Source organism: Lissotriton helveticus, chromosome 12, assembly GCF_964261635.1.
Source record: "Lissotriton helveticus chromosome 12, aLisHel1.1, whole genome shotgun sequence".
NCBI classification, from domain to species: Eukaryota; Metazoa; Chordata; class Amphibia; order Caudata; family Salamandridae; genus Lissotriton; species Lissotriton helveticus.
In genome coordinates, this window is record NC_136073.1 from 702408319 (window position 1) to 702429701 (window position 21383).

Below are 21383 nucleotides of genomic sequence, written 5' to 3' on the forward strand. Positions count from 1 at the left end.
GGTCTAAATGGACAGACACAATCATCATTGTCGAACAATTCATAGTCTCGCTTAGAACATTGCTTACTGTTACTACCCTAGTCGAATTAAATTTACATTATTTAAATTTACATTATCGAAATTTGTTTCATTTTTATGTCAGACCTGCCAAAATATACACATGGCAACAGAGAATGACTGCTCGCTGCCCACGTTCTTAAGAGAAAGCCTTGGACAAAGTTCATGTTTGTCAACTGTCCCTGGAACTGGGGATATACTTTTGATAAGATATCCTTTGTATGTGAAATTGGCCTGTGAAATAGCTCTGTCCTTGGAAGCCCAACTAATTACCTTAGACCATACTCCAAGCATCAAGTCTAAGGGTGGCTTTTATTGATTACAACTGCATGGCTACTAACTGCCCATCATTGGCGAGCTCTTTCAAGTCTTAGTCCACATTTATGGATTTAAGAAGTTTCGGACACTTTCTAATTTGTGTAACAATTAAATGAATATAATCCAACCAAGCTCTTTTTAAGGATTTGGTGTGGATCGCATTCAATTGTTTTTGCAACTGGTATGACAGGGTAGACAGGTATTAACCTGAAAGATTATCAGGAAATATCAATTAAGGATGGTGTGTAAAATGATGTGCTGTCATGTTATAATTATATATTAAAACATACATACTGCTTGCCTTAAATTAGAAAAAGAAAGATGAACTAGACCTAATGGTTACTAAATGTACTGTTTCAGCTTAGAAGCATTAGCCCAGAACATTTTTCCAGATTATGGCCCAATATGCAGCTGATATTTGCTTTACCTGCACTCTTTGCTTCATCTTCGCTGTTGACTACGGAGAGTTTGTCCTTTGCAGATCTCTCTGCCTTTTTGCCCATCTTCGCTTTTTTAATGATGCTGTTAAAAAAAGTAAATTGGAAGAGATCATGAGCAGGCTATAGGAATATGCAGAGGCCGCTGCACCATATCAGCCATCATGGTTTGACTAGAGCAAAGAAACATCACAGGTGGGTGATAGGATGTGTCCTTTCACACAGGGATATAAAGGCAAGACGTGTAAAGCCCCTTTGCACGTTCAAACACTTGGATTCACGAAATCACTGGGTTTATAACTGGAAAAGAACTTTTCACAATGTACGAAAGGCCTTTTACAAGTCAGAAAATCTTTCGAGAAAAGATTTTGCGACCCTTTCCAACTAGCCGATAGGCGGAGGCATGACAAAGCTTACCCTAAATAATTGTAATTCAGAAAGGTGTGTAACAATAGTTTGTGACCTCAATTGCAATCGCAAAAAAACTGATCAGTTACCAACCTCCAAGGTATGGGGGTAATTGTGGCTGGACAGCTCCCACTTTAGAAGGTATGCCCTCTCTCTGATGTCTTCGCAAACTGCAAAAAAAAAATAAGTAGCACCTGCTCTGCTCCTTTAATAGGCATATGCTGTTTATTTTTAGGTTTCCCCTTTGGAAAAGGAAAAATGTGAGGTTGTAAATGTAAATGTAAATGTAGTTGAGCTTATATAGCGCACAGCTACCCGCAGTGGGTTTCCCGGCGCTTGCTTAGGGAACCCTTCCTGGTATTCCCCTGTGAGATAGCAGGGTATCCACAAGGTGAAAGTCAGGCATCCCGCCGCGAGGGGCCGTTGTGGAGATTAAGCAAGCTATTGCCCAGAGTCGCAGAGTGTGAACCCGTGAGTCGAGGAGGCACCGGGGCGAGAATTATCGAGTCCGTTGAATTTTTAGCCCAAGACCCGCCGAGGCGGGGAATTGAACCCTGGTCCGGACCGATCTCAGTTTCCGGGTCTGCTGCCTCTAACCCCTGAGCCACACTTCTCCACAGGTTGAAGGTCTCCAGGTTGAAGGTCTGCTGCCCTTGCAGTCCTCCATTCCTTCCTTTACTGCCAGCCACAGGGGGCTGGCTCACAGTTGTGACCTGACTAACTAATATTCATTAGCCAGGTCAGTTTGTGACCCTCTTTGAATAGACAATTGTTTTTTGGTACAAGGGGCGCGTCAGAAATTGCATTCCCGTTTGGTGTGCAAATGGTACATCTGTGGTTTCCAAATGGGATTCACACCTCTGGTTCAATGTTCCTTCTTAACAAACTCAACATTCATTGGTCCTTGTGTCAATTATGCTCCCTTTCTATTGCAGGTGGTTTAGTCTTTTACTATGTCAATTTAGATTTTGGTATCGAACATATTTTGCCCACAAGGAAGGGGCAAAGTGGGCAGCCTAACAATAGAATCCTACCTTTACAACAGGGGGGATTAATAGTGATCCTTGTGAGGCACGCCTTACCAAACCAAACATCTGATAGTTATTTTTCTCAGGTACCAGATGCACATTGGGAACATTCCTTCCATCTTTAAATTGATATAGTAATTTACTAAAGAATAGGCAAACTCCAGCAGCATTAAAAAAAATAGGAGCTGGTGTTATTCTTATTTGGATCAGGAGAAGTAGGATAAAAACTATAAATGCGTTCAGCACAACAGATTATTAATCATTTTTATTTGACTAGCTACATGGCCATCTCTAGATCTACTCTGAGGTTTGTATCCTCTCTCCACAACTGGACACTGGCAGTCATAAGAGGGGTATTTGCAAACTTGGTATGTGAATGTGGGGGCTCAACACAGTCACCACCCTTCTTGAAATTGTACAAGAGACCATTTGTAGTGCATTCTGTACTGTTACTGAGTGGCCAGTACATCGGCATCCGAGTACTATTCTGTGCGGGTCATCAACTAACACATTATAGCGTTTCTTGTTTTAATGCTCGTTTATATGTGGTTAGCAGATTATGTGCTTATTCCTGTGAAGCTTTAAAACAATGTGTGTGATGTATTGTGAATTGAAAAATGAGTTCAATCTAGGGAAATCTTTGTGTTGTTCTATGTGTACGGGTAGGCTTTTACAAGGACGTTGGCATGTTCCTCTCCATTGGGGTGGGTAGGGGATTAGTTCTTCATTGATAAGATATAATATATTGCAATTTATATAGGAATCAAAATCCAGAGTGGTGTCTTATGACGCAACATTTTGCACGACAGCATGTTATGTTTATGCTTCTTTTAGTTGAGTGTTTCTACTGAGTATATGTGTATGTTAATATGGTGAATGGCAGTACTGCTGATTTGGCCGCACTTTGCCATGCTCTGATATTGCGTTTTCTGTGGTTATCGTTTTGTTGCACCATCTTCACTTCGGAGTGGACCCTTTAACCCACTATTTTGCTATCTCTGATTTTAGCACTGGGTTGCACCATCTCCACAACAAGAGGGGGGATCAGGAGCGCATTAAGGTCCAGCATACATGCTCCAAAATAAATTGTAACAACTTATGGTATGCAGTTCCTAAGGAGGGAGGTATCAGGTCTGATATATAGGAACCAAAGGTAGGGGGACGGTTCTTTTTTGGAACTAGGGCGCTCAAATCCCCGAATGTGTGTCATGCTTCATCATTGGGCTTCCTCCTCGTCTGGGCGGTGTTGCAATGCCCAACGGCCACCCTCAAGGGGGCTCTTTATGAGAGATCTTTTGTTCCAATGCTGTCTGTGAAGTGCAGGTGTAGGGCCCTGGGTGTAGATTGAAAGAAATGTTGATGTGAATAGTGAGTAGTGAGTAGTGACTTAAAAATAGACAAAGTAATTCTCAAAGAAGGGGTTTATTTGGTGAGTTTGCTTGTGCAATTAAAAATGTGATGGCCACCAGTGGAGGCAATGATCCCTGGTACCAAATTAATTTTTGCACCATCTCCAGCCATAGGGGGACCTCTTAGATCTATTGCCATAATAATTATGAATATCCATGATTAGCCATCTCCACTTTTTGGTGGACACTTTTGGCCAACTATTCAGGTGTCTCTGGTTTGATCATTTGGTTGCATATTCTCCACTCCTAAGTGAATGTTTCAGATCTACTAGAGTGGTGTCTGTGGTTATCTTTGGGTTGTGCCGAGTCCACTACTGGGGGACACTTTAGACCCTATATTATGACATCTGAAATATCCTTGGGCTGCATTAACACTACTTACTGTGGTGTCTATAGTGGTCTTAGGGAAGTACTGCTGCATATCCCTTGTGAACTTACCCATATTCTCTTATCAACAAATCCAGTTGTCAGATGACGTGAACTTGATAAGGTAACTAAGTTATGTATATGCAAGTGCAGCTTACAAATTTCCCTACTACACACTACACTTTACCACAGCTACAATTTATTTATTGGTACACCCCTCCAACCCTCATACACAACTCCAAAAATCCTCCCGCATAGACCACTCCAAAAAACAGTACTTATGAATAACAAATGGGGTAGCTACATACTCTTTCATCCGAACAGCACTTTTAATTTTTAATGGGTGGGATAGCGCTTTACAAATGTCAATACAACACAATACAATTAGCAGATGTCACAAAACAGCATGAACTACACTTCTGTGCAGATGACATAAAACTATTTATGTTGCTAGAAAGAGCAGGGCTTGTTCCAGCAGGTTAGCTAACAAAGTGTGTTCCTCACATGGGAACTCCTTGGCTCGCCCAGGGGAATTAAGAAAAATACAAACTTTTTTTTTGTTGTGAAAATTGTATTAACAAAAAGTGCAGAACATCAATATAATCAATCCAGAGATCATCAATACACGGTGCAGTGCAGAAATACAAATCTTGGAACAATACAGTGTCAAGAAGAAAAACTGTCAGCGGTAGGGGGCACTCGGCGCAGAGTGGCGAAACCTGCAACAGAATCACGGTGTCGGAGTAACAACCATCTCTGGATACGGAACCGGAATAAGGACCTGACTCAGGGGCAGGGAAAATAAAAAGGGGGGGAAGGGGGGATGGGGGGGGACGGGGCAAGGAGGGCGCGGAGCAGGGGGCCACAGGCAAACAGCACCGGTGGCCGCCGCGGCGCAAAGGCCGGCAGGGAGCGCGGGAGAGGCAGTGGCGGAAGCAGAGGGGGGTGCGCAGCGGTGTCCAGGGCCAGCCAGGTGAGCAATGGGGCAGGGTAGGCGCCCCGGACCGAGGCGTCTACCGATTGGCCGAGGCAGTGCGGCCCGCAGCGGCCAGAGCGGCAGGAGGGGCCGGGGACCTGGGCTCCCCGGGGGGGTGCGGGACTGAAGATAGGCAACCAGTGGGCCCCAGATGTCAACCGGGCGCGACCTAGCCAGCATTAGGTCCCAACATTCAGATAACAATAATTGGCAGCGGGATGCATCCTCCAACCAGGCAGAAACCATGGGGGCGGGTCGGCAGCCCCAGCACATAGCCACCCGGCGCTTGGCGAGCACCAGGAGCATCGAAATTAGCCTGCGCGACACATCAGAACAAGGCTGAAGAAGGGGGTCCGGGGAGATGTCAGCGCCGACCATGTCGGAAATCGCGGAACAAACCTCAAGCCAGAATGCCTGCACCTGGGGGCAGAGCCACGCCAAGTGAGCAAAATCCGCAGCAGGAGCGGAGCATCGAACGCAGGAATCATCCGGGACGAGCCCCAGGCGGTGAAGATGTTGAGGAGTGCGATAGAACCTGTGCAGAAATTTAAAGTGAATTAAACGGAGCCGGTAGTTCGGGGAAAGTTTAATAGTTTGATTGCAGCAGTAGAGCCAGTCCGCGTCCGAGATGTCCAGACCCAGGTCAGCACTCCAAGCTTCACGCGCTTGCGTCGTGGAGGCCGACGAAGACGAGAGAGCAGAGGCATACAATCTGGTCACGAGCTTGTGTGGGGAAGTGGAGGTGTACAGTAAGTCTAAAGCGGGTAGAGTGGGGGGAGGCCGAGGAAAGGTGGAACACAACGTCCGACAGGTGGCCCGCAACTGGTAATATAAAAGCATGTCCACTAAAGATGGCATCGCCGGGAGCAAATAAAAAGAATCACTGGGGTAAAGATCGGCCACGGTTCTAAGGCCTCCTGACGCTGCGTGCCGAGACATACAGGAGGACTGAAGTGGAGGTAAATCCGGGTGGTTGGCAATGGGCATGGTGCCCGCCGAAAGGAGAGTAAGACCAGCCAACTTGCGCAAAGAAGACCATGCCCACCGTAGCGTCTCCACCGTGTTAACTTCCGTGCAAGGGCGCACCGCAGGAGCGAAGAGTGCCGTGGCGAGGGGCCAAGGGATGGCGACATCAGCCTCCACCGCCACGTGAGGCTGGTAGGGGCTAGGATGCAGCCAGAAGTGCAGAAAACCGGCCTGAGCGCAAAGGGTGTAAAGGCGAAGATCAGGCGCTCCCAGGCCACCGGCGGACATTGGCAGGGTCAAAATGTCATAAGCGATCCTGGGTTGTCGCCCCGCCCACATTAAAGATACCATGAGAGAGCGCAACCTACGGAAAAAATAAACAGTCAGAGGTATAGGAATATTGGAAAACAAATAAAGGAATTTGGGTAGGACCACCATCTTTGCAATGGCAACGCGGCCAGAGAGAAAGAGGGGCAGCCGAGTCCACTGGGGAATCTTAGACTCCAACCAATCCACCGCACGGCCAAAGTTGGACCTCTATAGGTCATCCGGGTCTCTGCTTAGCCAGATGCCGAGGTAGCGGGTTGGACCAGTTGCCCAGTCAAAGGGATAGTCCGGCGAAAAAGGGAGGGTAGCATCCGTCAGAGGGAAAAGTATGGACTTATTCCAATTGATTTGAACCCCTGATAGTCCGCCAAACCGAATGACCTCGCGCACCAGAGGGCTGAGGTTGTCCTGAGGGTGACGAACGTAGAGGGTCACACTGTCCGCGTACATGGAGACCAGGAGGGAACGGGACGAGAAGCCGATGCCCCTATGGGTGTGGTGCTGGCGGAGACGGGCAGCCAGCGGCTCCATGGCAATTGCGACAGGGGGCAACCCTGTCGCGTGCCACGCAATATGGGAATAGGGTCCGTGATTTGGCCATTGATACGAAGCCGGGCGAGTGGGTCTGTATAGAGCAGTTTAATGTTCCTCAAGCAGTGCTCACTAAAGCCCATGCGCGAGAGGACATAGAAGAGGAACGGCCATTCCAACGTGTCGAACGCCTTGGTGGCATCGAGCAACGTGGCAACGGCAGGACGGTTGGGTTTGATTTGATGCAGAACTGAAAAAATGTTACGAAGATTGTGAGATGTCGCCCGACCGGGAATAAAGCCAGACTGGTCGGGGAGGGCGATGGTCGGCATCAGGAGGAGGATGCGGGAGGCGAGTAACTTAGCAAAAATTTTAGTATCCATGTTAATAAGGGAGAGGGGAGCGGTAGGAATCGCACCGATCCGCAGGCTTGCCAGGTTTCAGGAGCAGCGTAAGTGAAGCCTCGCGGAGCGATGGCGGAAATGTTCCAGTGTCAAAGGACTCATTATACATAGCCGCGAGGTGAGGTATAAAAGTGGGAGCATATTGTTTATAAAAGGCGGCCGTAAGGCCGTCCAGGCCGGGCGCTTTGTCACATGGTAAGCTATTTATGGCCGCCAAAATGTCCTCTTTCGAGAAGGGCTCATCAAGGAATTTGCGGTGGTAGTCTGCCAGCCACACCACTGCGATGGATTCAAAGTATTGGTCGAAGTCTTCCGAAGAGGGGGGGTAGCGGCAGAATACAACCGGGAGTAAAAGTCAAGGAAGCGGAATTTTATCTCCTCGGGAGAAGTGGTACGTTCCGGACCGCCATCAGCAAGGGCAGTTACGTAGGAATAGGCCCTCGGCGGACGCAGCAAGTTGGCCAGGGTGCGTCCAGGGCGATCGCCCTCCCCAAAGCGGCGAGCACGACCCTCCCTGCCCAGAAAGGAGAGCTCGCGGCCGGCCTCCTCCGAAAATTCCGAGTGCTTCTGACGCAAAAGCGCCAGTGCGTCTGGTCCGGCCCCGTTTGCAATGGAGGCATCCAGATCCCGGATCTCTCTCTCAAGCCTAGTGAGGGTGGAGCGAATGGTCCGAAGGACGCCAGCCTGTTTTGAAATTCATTCACCTTGGATGTATGCCTTGAACCCTTCCCATAAAATAGATGCCGAGTCAACGGAGCCAACATTAAGATCGAAATAGTTAACAGAAAACAGTGTCTCGAAGGGCTCCGGAAGGGAGCCGCCAGGTAAATGTGTGACGCTGGGAGTCCGGGGGGCGCAGTAGCAGATGAACCGGGGCGTGATCGGATAACGTACGCGCCATGTGGGCGGCGTCCACTGTCCAAGATAGGACATCCGGCGAAACTATCCAAAGGTCAATGCGCGACCAGCAATCCCTGGCGCCCGACATACATGTGCCCTCTCAGAGAGTAGGTCGGAGGTGACGCCACACATCAATCAGTGCATTGTCCGATAATATGGTGGATAGAGCAGCAGCTGCGCGTGGGTGGGAACGGTGAGAGCCAGATAGGTCCAGGTCAGCGGAGAGAGCGACATTGAAGTCGCCACCCCAGATCACCGCCGCAGGGCCACAGGAGGGGATCAGGTGCCAGATCGTGTGGAAGAACTCAGGACAGTCCCTGTTGGGGCCGTACACCGACACAATGGTAACTGGCTGGGCAAGCAGGGTGCCGTGTAAAATCACATATCGGCCCTCTGGGTCGATCAAGGCGCGGAATGTCTTCCAAGGGAGGCCGTGACGCAACAGGATGGAGACACCCCTCGCATAGGAGGAGTACATAGAGGAGTGGGATTCAGCCCAGTATCGGGCGCAGAGCCTTGAGGACGAGCCCTGAAGGAGGTGAGTCTCTTGCAAGAGACAGATGTCAACATTGTGGCGCTGGAGGTGAGCATGTGTGAGACGGGCTTTACGATGGTCGTTCAGGCCATGGACGTTCCAGGACCAACAATTGATATTAGCCATGGGACCGGACAGGACGGGCAACGTGACCTTGAGTGCGGGATATGGGGGCAAGCAGCGCACGGACCAGAGGGAGAAAAGGGAAGGGGAAGGGCCAGTGAAAAAGCATGGGCACAGCAGGGGTCAGGAAAGGAAAAGGGCAATCACAGACAGATCGCATAAACCAGCACTCCAGAGGCAACAGCAAAGGGAGGAACGGTCGAGATGGTGGCAGAGCAATAACATAACATATCACATAACTTCGGATAACATGCGCCAGAGAATGAAGCTTTGAGGATCGAGTACAATCTGCACTAGAGCTAAAAATAGGAGGAAAAAGCAGCGCAACAACAAAAAAAGCAAACCAACCCCCTTGACTAGGAAGAGCAACCCCCACCCACCCAGCCACCCAAACACCCCAGACATGCAGCGCACAGAGCGGAAAAAGTGGAACAGTTCAATGTTTCCCACCAAATACCACCCCTCACAGCACTCCAGACAGGCCCAGGGCATCCCCCCTTCACCCCCCCAAAAGTCCAGAGCCAGAACCAAGCAACAAACCCACAAACCACCCCCCACCCACACCAACCCTCCAAAGAGGCTGAGCAGACCCCCCACCCCACCCCACCCCAGGAACCCACAACTAGGAGGGTCAAACAAAAGAGTAGAATAGGGAATCATCCCACAAGGGCATGGCAGGACCCAGCACGCACCCCTGCAGGGACGCAGGGTGGCCAAGCTAGTAAGCTACCGACATCAACAATAAAAAGTCATAATTAATCGAAGGATACAAGCGGCACTGTTCATTCAATGTCACTAAGGTGTCCGGACTCCCCAAGCTGCGACGGGGGAGTGGTTGAACGGGACTCCTTTTCCAGTTTCTTGGCGAATGACATGGCCTCCCTAGGGTCCTGAAAGATCAAACTCTTGGCGCCCTGGCGGACCCGCAATTTAGCCGGATAGGCAAGCAAATAGGAGACCTCATGTTTGAGCAGGATCCGTTTAGCAGGAAGGAATTCTCGTCGGGCGGCCTGCACTGCAAGGGTGTAGTCCGGATAAAAGGAGAGGCGGTTACCACGGTGGTCAATTGTCCCCTTTTCACGGGCCGCCCAGAGGATGGCATCGCGATCTGTTATTTAAAATCTTTGCAATGATCGGTCGTGGGGGGAGGCCAGGGCGGGGGCGAGGACCAAACGAACGGTGTGCCCGTTCCACTACAAAAACAGTGGACAGGATGTTGCCAAAAAGTTCAGACCCGTTGTGCACAGATTACATCTTCGGGAACAGGCCTCCAAGTCCTCATTCTTTTCCCAAATTACAGCCAGGCGTTTATCCATCTGCAGCAGCTTGTGCCGGTCCTGACTAGCCGAGTCCTCGGTGTCGGACACACAGGATTCAACGTGGAGCAACCTGTTGTCGTGGGAGTCGATCCGGAACTTCACGTGATCGAGGCGGGCTGATAGCTGATCAAGCTGAGCAGCTATTCCCATGACAGTGGACTTAACGTTGAGCATGATGGCTTTGAGGTCAAGGCGCGGGTGCAGACAACCTGGCAGCAGAGTCCATGCCCTCAGCGCCAGCCACATCCTGTCGAGAAGAGCGGCGCAGATCAAAAGCGATCTTGGGTTGCCTAGGGTCGTTTTTCCCCATGATGCGGGGGGAGGCGGGTCGACAGAGAACGTAGGGCCCCCCGGAGCAGAGAGATAGGGCGTTCCTGGGCACACCAGCAAGGAAGCAGAGGGACCAAGACCCGGCCACCAGTCCAAGGAGGCAGAGGTGGTTCAGCAGAGACCTCAGGTTAGCATACACTGACCGCCGCCGAGACCCAGTCCAGATCACGGCAGTGCCACCCGCCAGCGGAGGGCACCAAAAGAGCGTCAGGGAAGAGGGCCAGTGAGCCAAGGCACCCCCGCTGACGGCCCACAAGCGGATCAGGAAGGAAAGCGGCAGGCGGCCCCGCGGCCGGGCGGGGCTGTCTCCCCGGAGGGACCAGAGGATGGTGCGATGGATGCCTGGATGGAGATCCCGTGGATGTACGGTGAGAGCAAGTCCGGTGACCCCCGAAGCCACCCCCGCCAATCCGTGGAGGGGGAAGGAGGGGGTAGAGGACCCAGGGGCTCGCGAGGAAGCGGGCCCGCAGCGTAGGTTGGGGCCCCAAGGCGGGCCAGCAGAGTCGCATGCAGGTGCCAGGAGGAGCGGGAGCCAGGGTAGGGCCAGCAGCTTCAGAGCCCGAGGGCCGGAGGAGCAGATAGAGGCTCCCCGGGGCCGAGCGGTGACGGGTGGTGTGGGGCGGCTCCTGACGCAGGGGCGAGCCCCCGATGAGCAGGCAGGCCTCCAACCTCAGCGAAAGTGTGGCGGTGAGTCGGCAGGTTGATCCCAGGAGCAGCGGGAGCCGTGGAGCAGAGGCAAGGCCGGTCGCGGTTTAGGGCCCCGAAAATCTAGGCCGGTGCTGCTCCGCCCCGTAGGCCCAGACCAGGAGCGACAGGCTGAGCAAGCAGAGTGGCGGGGAGCACCTTGCGCAGATCATCAGCAGGCGGGGGTCCAGCAGAGGGTCGAGCGCGCCCCCAGAAGGGGGGACGCTAGTCGGGGATTCCGTGGGGGACCGCCGCCCCCTCAGTACCGGCACACCCCGGAGGGCAGAGCAGCAGCAGCGGGGCCGGGGCGCCAGCGGACCGGCCAGCTCAGCAGGCGGACCCCTACCCCGCCAGCAGTCCCCCCAGACGGTGGTGCCACTCACCCGTTTCAGCGGCGGCGGCGTTCGTCAAGCGGCAGCCCCCGATCCACGAGCCGCACCAGGAGAGGCCTCCGACCTAGGCCCCAGTGCCAGCCACGAGGCGCCAATCTCCGCCTGTGTAGGTCGTAGGGGAGTCCGCGAGTGGTCAGTCCGCGCCGCAGGAGCCCTGGATTCACAGAGGAGCTAAGCAGTGCCCGGTGGAGTACAATGTCAGCAGGATGATGGCGGATTTTAGAGCTTGGCCGGCAGAGCCCACTTACAGTGCGGCCATCTTGCAGCTGGCCAAGCCACGCCCCCCACAAAAATACAAACCTTTGATTTTTCAGCATGGCCTGTGGGCATAGAGCCTGCTACCTCCACCCAATTGCTTCCCCTGCCTCATACCCGCACCCAATTGCGTTCCCTCCCTGCCTCTTGTGTGCCGGTCTAGCATCTCAGAATATGTGTAAAACCAGCAGAATAGGGATAAAAGGGTTTGTGATCCTACCTCTCTCCCATTGACACAAAAAAGCAAGATATTGTTCAACACACCAGAATGAAAGAAAAACCTCCCAACACAAGGTACGTAAACAGAGAGACAGTTGTATCACAAACAACGTTTCTGAGAAGACTTTTCACTTTCCCAAGACGATGTTAATGAAACCACTATTGAAAAGGATTGAATCCTTCCCAACAGGATGTTTCCGGGTGTCATTATAGAAGACATAGTAATTCAGTCCTTCAGGTGGCATTTCAAAAGGACTTCTACATTCTCTTCTCCACTCTTTTTTAATATTGATATAAAACTACTTACGGATCTGCTAAGACCACCAACCTCCTCTTCCACTCTTAACCCCCTGCATGCGCCGCAAATTTTCGTGCTGTGCGGACAATTTACATAGTGGGCAGGATTCGGATGGCCCCCGGCCGTCATGAGCACACCCCCACCGTGACTCACTCATGACGGCTGGGGGCCTTCATGAGCTTGGAAGGGGTTAAGGTTCCAAAATGGTGATCTAATTACTAAACAAAGGAAACAGCAATCAATTTGCAAATATCACAAACCGCCTCAAAACGATTGGATCCTGAGGTCCACAACAATCTAAAAATCAATAGCTCAGTGACAGAAATCCTGCTGCTGAGGCACCTCACTTGCTACAAAACAATTTACCCTAGCTACCCCGAAAACTTTTTCCTGAGGAACGCTTCCCATGACAAGCAACATTGAAAACATTGGTGCCATTAGAGATATTCACCTAAGCCTAAATGCACCTATTGGCTCATTCATTCAACAGTTTTTGGACTCTACAAAGACATTTGACTAGTTTTCCCTATAAAGAAGGACATAAACTGACTATCACCTAAGTCAGAATGAAATAAGAGATTAAAAGCTTGGCTTGCAAACCTAAAGGCAGTTGTCAAATCCACATTTCAGCAAATAAAATATCTCAAAAAAGATGCCTTCCTTCATTCCACTTGCACTTCACCCATTGGTAGTTATTAAACTCCCTCCTGGATGTAGGAAAGGCATTACTGCCTTCCAGTTGCATCTGTGTCTTCTGGAAGTAGAAAACTGGATGGGTAATAATTGCCAAATGTGAAATGGCTAGAAGACCAAGGTTTTGATCTTAGGCAGCCAGCCTGACATTTGGTCCACCACACGGTGGCCTGCTAGCCTGGGCCCTTTACCAGCACTAAAACAAAGAGTTAAAAATATTGGCATCTGGCTAGATCATAAATTGTTGTTTGACCACCAAGTAATCTTTTAGCTGGAAAATGTTTTGAGATATTAAAAGTCCTTAAGAAGATTCTGGAATTTTTACCTCATTGGCCCAGAAAACTGTCATTCAGACCATGGCCATTTCTAGGCTGGATTATTCTAACACCCTTTATCTTGGGCTCTCACAAAGGAGACTCAATAGACTACAGCACATCCAAAATTCTGCTGCACATCTGTTGCTTAAACTTCCTAGACACGCCTCCATTGGGAAATTGTCTTTAAAACTCTGTGCTATTGCTACAAGGCTCTGTCAAATTTTGGCCATAGTATGTTCACTCTTTGATTCAACCTTATGTTCTGGTTAGGAATTTAAGATCATCTGATGCTAGGTTAGTCCTGGTCTCACAATTTCATAAACTCAGAATTGGAGGCAGCATTTTTAGATATCTTGCTCCTAAGATCGGGAACACTTTGCCTTTAAAAATCTGGCAGGCATCATCTGAAGTATCCTTTAGGAAACAGTTAAAAACGTGCCTATTCACCCTATGTGATTAGCCACTCATATGAGTATTTTCTGTTTCAGCGCAGTCTAGCGCTGGGACACCTCAATGAAGTAGCCATGCACTCTACAAATCTGCTTTATTATTCTCGTTATTATTATAATTATTATACAGAGATCCATCTTCTTATCAAATATGTAGACTACAACAAGTTAAAAATGCTGCAGTCTGATTTACATTTAGCATGCACAAGTGAAAACATTTACAATGGCTTGCCTTCAAATCACCACCTGTGTTAATGGTTTCTCACATCCACAGGAAAACAAAATACTACCAGTCTAACACACAGTTCCACTAAGATAACACAATCTCCTTGTGAATTTAAAAACAAAACAACAAAACAAGAGATTGGTGTTCCTTATTCTATTAATTAAGTTAAGATTCTTATGTAGCTATACTCTACCCATTGGATGTTACCCAACTTTACATGTGGGACAAGGTGTACAATTAAGTTATGTTAAAACAATCATTTAATCAATCAGATTTTTCTTAAGGAAAAATCTTACTGGGAGGAACGTATGGTATAAATAAGGGAGATTAAACTATTCATTCTAGAAGTACTTAGTTTCTGGCCCTCATCAGTGGGGACCCACTTCACTCTTGTCCATAAGCAGTGCACCCAACTTCTTGGCTTTCAGAAACAAAAACTCAAAATCAACTTTTTAATTCTAATTCAACTATCCACTTTTATGGTGCAGCCCGGAGCATAACACAGGCCCCTACGGTTCAAGGGAGCCCCATTCAGTACACAGCTAATGAATATTTGTGAGATATGGAAGAGTCAGGTGCCCCTCTTAACATTATGCAGTGGGCCCATCATAAGACACAGTTGACCATGACACTCTAATACAAAGACTCTACAAAGCCGGCATAGAGGGTAGTGCACTCTACTAGATCACATCCTACCTTAAAAAAAACAAATGTCATCCATACTTCCCCTTTCTCATCTAAACTGTACTTCACAAAAGCAAGTGTCCCTCAAGGCTCTATCATCTCACCCATGCTTTTCAACATCTACATAAAGTCATTACCAGCAATGATCAATGAATTTCACCTCCCACACTATAGCTATGCAAATGACACACTAATAATCCTTAATCTGGAAAGCCCCAAAGACACTGAAAACTCCAAAATCTTCTGTTGCCTCAGTTCCGTTAATCTGTAGATTACATGGAGCCATCTTAAACTGAATACTTCCAAAACTGAAATACTCACATGTGGCGACTGGACAAATGATGGCCAACTCTGTGCCTAGGGTAAGGCGACAGGAGTATAACCCATAGACCGAATTGAGATCTGGGTGTACATGCATTTTAAGCAACAATATCACAACCGGATTCAGTAAGAGGGACAAGTAAAAGTATGTGTACAAGACATTATGAGAGCGCAGGAAAAAAGGGGGGAGAGACTGCAGATTCCAGTTTTTAAAAAGTGCATATAGCATTATATATTTGAAGACCCATTTCATACAAGACAGTTGGAACAGCACTGTAGGCACCCCAAGGGGGCTTTGTGCACTAGTGATAGTGAAGCAAAGAGTGACGGCGCAAGTGACACGTGGGTGAATACAGCGAAGGATGCAAGGTGACAATGTGACAAAAATTGATGGTGCGCCAGGAGTCGCACTGTGAAAGGGTCGACGGTGTTTCGATCCTATTTATTCAGGATCTTGATCAGGACTGGGTTGCCAGTTCGGATAGTGTGTGGTTCCAGAAGGCTGGCGGGAGTTCACAGTGATAGGAAGGAGTGGTACGGTGTAACTTGTGCGAAGTGACCTCAAGGGTCCACGGGGTAAATAATTTGGCTGGGCGGTTTCCGGAGCCAGGGTCAATTGAGTGCTAAGCATGGGCACAGACTCAGAGCCCCGAGCTGGCCTGGGTGGAAGGAAAACGTCTTCGCTTGGTGCAAATATGGAATGCGGGGTCGTGCAAAACAGATCCCTCGTCGGAAGATGACTGCCGATACCTCAATTGGAGGGTGGACTACCGTCAAAGTACGGGGGCCGGGGCACGGTTCCAGGTCAGCTGAGTTGATGGAATCCGCGTTGGGCAACTCTGTGCCTGGCCCGACGATCTGGGACCACCTCCTAAAGTATCTGAAGAAGTAAGAAATCTTAGAATGACCATGGACTCCAAGTTATCAATGAATGCCCAAGTAGAGAAACTAGCAAGATCATCCTTCATTACTACGACATTTTTGTGATGCATTTTCCCGCCTCGGATTTTCACACAAAATCCAGGCTGCTATCTCTCTTGTACTGTCAATTGTGGATCCTGCCAATAGCCTCTACCATGGATATCTTTATCAACTATGGAACAAATGCAACAGAATCAGAACTCTGCTGCCAGACTACTACTACATATAAAGCCACAAGCCTACATCTCCCTGCCTTGAGGGCTCTACATTGGTCACTGGTTCCCAGAAGATCCCCCTTCAAGCTGCTTTGTATCACCCACAAAGCAATACATGGAACAGGACAGCTTTTTGTCAGGAATAAAATCACCAAATACATTCATCAAAGGAACCTCCACTCCAGATTGGCACCTCGCCTCAAACTCCCACTATACATGAAAAAATACATAGGTGGTACATATTTCTCTGTTCAAGCACCCAAACTATGGAATTCATTACCCCTAGCAAAAGATCTATGGTTAACTATCTTATCTTCGGAAGACTACTCGAGAGTTGGTTCTTTCATACATAACCACCACACTCATACACTAATGTACAACATATCCCTATGTATATACACATTTATAATTTGACTATATGTATGTATCTAGATATGTGCATTTCTTTGCACAAATATGTGTATATAGATAGTTTTTATATAGGTTATTTAAATAGATGTTTATTAGTCTCTGTTTTATTTATCTATCACAATATATAAGTATTATATTTTATTTTATCTACAAATGCTTCAATATTGGAATATTAAAGAAAATATCAAATGTTTACATTTTTTAATAAACGCAAAAATAAATTAGCTTAAAGTACAGCAAAATTAGAAAGACTGAGTTTATAAAATGTGACTTTAAATCTCGATAGATTATATTCCTTGTACATGTTTACTCTCTCTATGTACTTATGTATCTGATTGGGGTTTTTCAGCACGTACCAACTGCGCAACCAGTGCATGTCTATGGGAGGTTGCAAAGATTTCTTACACTGGAACCCAAGTTTAGTGGTAAACCAGCGGTTATTGGTTTCAACACCCTTCGACCAATTCCTAATAATAGGAATTTGAAACGAATTCAGTAATGCACCTTGCAAGCTGAGGCATATCCTTATTGTGTCCGGTGCAATGCAATTACTTATTTTTATTTTCGCAGTTTTATATATTGGGAACTCGACCTGAAGGTATTGGAGCGCTTTACATGATCACCAGTTACGTTACACATTCATTTTTGGTAGGCACGGGGAGATTTAGCGATTTGTCCAGAACACAGGATGTTGAGGCGGCGCCGAAACTCTAACTTGGTTTCTAAGAGCCAAGGTCGGCAGCCCAGGCTGTTACACCACATCCTCTCCCCACGCTGGGGTTGATTGGGGATTGGTGTGGGACGGTGGGGTTAAGAAACGGTCAAGCTGGAATGTACCAGGTAACCAGATGCAGCTGCAGCCTGCTTTCTAAATGAATTCAGTTTTCACTACCACCAGGGCTTTAAGTGTGCCGGGTCCTACCGTTGCTCAGCACCGGCAGTTCTTAAGAGCAGGTCCGGAGATGGGTCTCTAGCGGGCTCTCCATTTTTGCCCTCACCACCAGTGGAAATAAAAATCTTAACTCTGCAGCAGTATCACCCTTCACTGCCTTTGAGGTAACTTCTAAGAGACTCTTGATAATTTTTTCACAGTCTCATCATTTCAGAACTGAAGTATTTTCAATATTCTATACAACGAAGCCATAGGCGGTGCTTATTTATCTTACACGATCAACAACCATTGGCAAAGCCAATAGTTCTGGCTTGTTGTAGGTGTAAAGTTACTTGTATTATATATCTGGATGCAATGACAGAAGCAGCAACATACCAGTCTGGCGGCACACTAATCTTAGCACATATTTTTACCGTGCTTATTTTTAAGCCACGCCTTTAATTCCATCGGCCACGCCCCTATAAGAGACCCCTTCGTTTTTTCATTCCACTTATAGCCCTGACTACCACACTTGCCACTGTAGACTCAAATTGACCCATAAGTACAGCACAGACGATGCATTTTAGTCCCATTGGTTTATTTACATGCTATAGATGGAGGAGAAATGTCCTAAATAATAGTAGTTGTCATTTACAAGTATGTCTTAGTAAAGCTGTTTGCATGTTGATTACTAAGGAACGCCTTAATCGGCAGGGGAGAAGGGAGGGCAGCAAACACATACAGCAGAGAGAGAGGGGCCTCACATCTGCAGGAGCGCACCCCCGGAAGCTTTGCTGCCATAACTTAGTCGAGCATTCATTGCTCGCTCATGTCAGCAACGCTACCCTTGTGCTGTGCTGCGCTGCAATGAGAGTGGTTTAGGGGGGTTTTCCAATGCTCCCCGCACCACTCACAAATAATTGTAATACTAACCAAATTATATAAATATCGCATTCTATTTAAATTCAGAGGATATCTTAAAAAATATTTTTATTTATTTTTATTTGTGCGATTTTATATAGCGCGAACTTTACCCGAAGGTGTCAGAGCGCTTTACATAGGACCCAGTTTCAAACATAAGGACTGAAGGTTACAAGCGGACAAAAAATGTGCACATTTTTGACTTACATAAGAACCAGTTGAAAACATACGAAAAAATGACAAGGTATCTCGCTCTCCTCCCGCCTCCCTTCATACATATATGCCACCCCTTGCCCCGGATCTAGCCCCACCCGGTGTCCTTCTCCATCCTCCGTCTGCCCCTGGGATTCCTCACCAGGATTCTGCCTATTCCACAACCACCGCTCCTTCGGCAGCGTTACAGCGGCGTCCGTTACCAGGGCAACCATCAGGTTGAAGGACCGTGTGCACAGTGCTTGTGCCGACATGTTACAAGCGTAGACCAATACTCACGGGGAAAGGCGCAGCCATATTGGAGTGTAACCGACAGTCAAGTCTTAGTTGTACGGGAAAGTGCAGAAGTATGAAAGCTCGAATAAGGACGACCCAGGCTTAAACTTATATTTAAAAAAATCAATATCGAGTGTCTTCCTATTTTTTAATGTATATATTTGTTCTCGATTTCATGTGTTTAATTCTACTCCTTTTTTAACAGCACAGTGTTTTTTTTTCACAACAGGTAACAGCACAGTGTTTTTAATATTTGCGAACAGAAGTGTGTTGATTATCACTACGTTTATCAGTAGGCTATACTTTTGTCTTTAAAGATGGCTGCTGATGTCTGACTTTACTTTCTGCTTGCAGCAAACGTGCCACCATGCATTGGGCATTTTTGTATTGCCATTGTGCAAGCGAATACAAATGTGGACACCGTAGATTTTTTCTTAGGTCTGGCATAAAAATAACTTCTATATAGTATTATCAAACCAATTCGTAAACCAAAATACATAAATAAGTACATCATTAATTTGGGGTTTTGGCTAGCTCTCTTCATCTATTCGTCTATTCAACTATTTTTCACAATTTTGCTTTGGTAAATCATCACATCATCCAGCAGTTGTCTTCTACTGTGAGGGGTGGCGTTTTCTTAATCATATGCATATTTATCCACATAAAATACATGCAATTCAGTGCCGTTGCTGGTGAGGCAGTACTTTACTTTGTCAATGCATGTTCTTTCAGTATTTATTTTCTTCCAGTCATCTTTAACATAAAGTTTTCTGGTTACAGCAATTTAAAGCTACAAGGACCATTCTTTCAGACTCATATTTTTCTGTGATGTGCATTAAAATTAACAAGCATTTACAATGCAATGGTTTCGCCTTTTGAAAAGTTTGAGCTATTGGCATTGTAAATGACAAAATTTGTATTTATATGTTGGTTTTGAAAACAGATAGATAAATAAATGGCATTGTCATTTACAATGCCAATAGTTTAATCTTGCGCAGCTTTCGACAGGCGAAACGTAAAAATGTCTGATACTCATCTAAACTGCTCTAATGCCCCTAGGCCAAGACCGTGCTATATGAAACTGCAAAATAATACAAATAAATACAAAATATATGAAGTTGTTTGGATTTGAATTATTGAGTAATTGAATGGTATGGGGAGAAACAAAATGAGATTAAGTGAAAATGGAGACTATCGACAGAAGGCTCTAAACATCACATGTAACATCTCAACTACTGATCCGGCAGGACTGGGGTGATGGTCCATTAGCATGTCTGTGCCATGCGAAGTGACAACAAAATGCCCCCCGAGGCACTACCCGCGCCTTCGGAGGGTCATGTGAGGACTGCAGCCCTCTCTCTTTCTCTCCCTGGTGTGAGCAGCCAGGACGGGTCTCTTCTTGTAGTGCCCTCCTGCAGACACAGCCTTCAGTAGCTGAGGTGAGGTATAGGACCGAGCGCTCTCTCAGCGTGACAAGAAAGACCATGAAACGCAAGGAAAAGCGTTAGAGCCCCCTGGCGGCCGACATGGGAACAGGCGCCACAGTGGATCTTTCTCTGCGAACAAGTTGTTACTGAAAGAAAAGTGCGTCTTTGTTGCCTTTCTAGCGCCTCTATTTTACTCATGCTAATTTATCTGTACAATACAAGGCACTAGAGTTAACTGACTAGTTTCGTGCTTGCTTTTGTTCTGTGAAATAATTGCAAATGGTAACCGATGACAGATGCATTTTGTCGTAAACTTTTAAAGCACCGCAGTACACCTCTAGCAGGTTATATTGTCAGTTGTAACTATTTCACAGCTGCTAAACGGTGAAAGGTTGCTTTCTTCTAAAGCGGCAAACACAAAGTGCATCCGATTGTTCGACATGGGTATCTTTACGTTCAGATGTCCACATGCTGGCGATACTGGCCTGGGTTTCTAATACAAACTCTACTACATGAAACGTAACTTCATCGCACAGGCCTCCATTGAAAATCCGTGTCCCTAAATGTACAGATAATTTAAACAGTTCAAATGCAATGAAACAAATCGTGCAGTCTGTTTTGGCGGATTTGTGAACATAGAGACGATTTGGCGCGCTTTTCGGAACCTTTATTGGTTCTGAACAGACATGAAGTGTTCCGTACAGGCCTCAGTGGTGCGTTAGTTGCCCTTAGACGCTGCTCTCCCCGCCCTGCGTGCCCTTCCCTGCCCCTTCCTGCGGTGCCACAATCATTAACGAGGCCGCGGCCTCTTACCTCATCTCCAAGGTGCTGCCTTGAAGGTGAGGGGAATAAAGCGGCTGGAGGGCGTGGGTTGCCCGCAGTCACGCGCCCTCGCCACGAGGCGCCCTTGGTGCGTGCACGTCCCGGCCCTGAGTCCCGCTCCATACTCACTCTTTATTGTGAGTTTAAGGCGGCCTGCCAGGGGGTTCAACCGTGAGAGCCCGCACTGTAGCGCAGCTCTGGAAAAGTGCTCTTTGTGTGATTAGTGGCAGCAGGAATTCTTATTTGTAATACTTTATACATATGTGCGTGTGGCGCGTGTTCTGCCAGTGGTATGCATTCGCAGTGCAAACCAGTTTCACGCCTTCCCCACCCG

The 21383-nt window shown here is 47.6% G+C and overlaps 1 protein-coding gene across 6 annotated transcripts in view; it reads right to left on the reverse strand.

Moving 5' to 3' along the window:
* The window catches only part of LRRC71 (leucine rich repeat containing 71), a 566767-nt gene that overhangs the window by 475188 nt on the left and 70196 nt on the right, over window positions 1–21383 (reverse strand). For 2 of the 6 annotated variants that reach the window (XM_078669037.1, XM_078669036.1), the window contains exon 2: window positions 803–897. In XM_078669037.1, coding sequence (XP_078525163.1) covers window positions 803–897 — 95 coding nt within the window. Of the gene's footprint in view, window positions 1–802; window positions 898–18622; window positions 18725–21383 lie in introns of those variants that run through there. The other 4 variants (XM_078669039.1, XM_078669035.1, XM_078669034.1 and 1 more) reach the window with 4 other exon arrangements.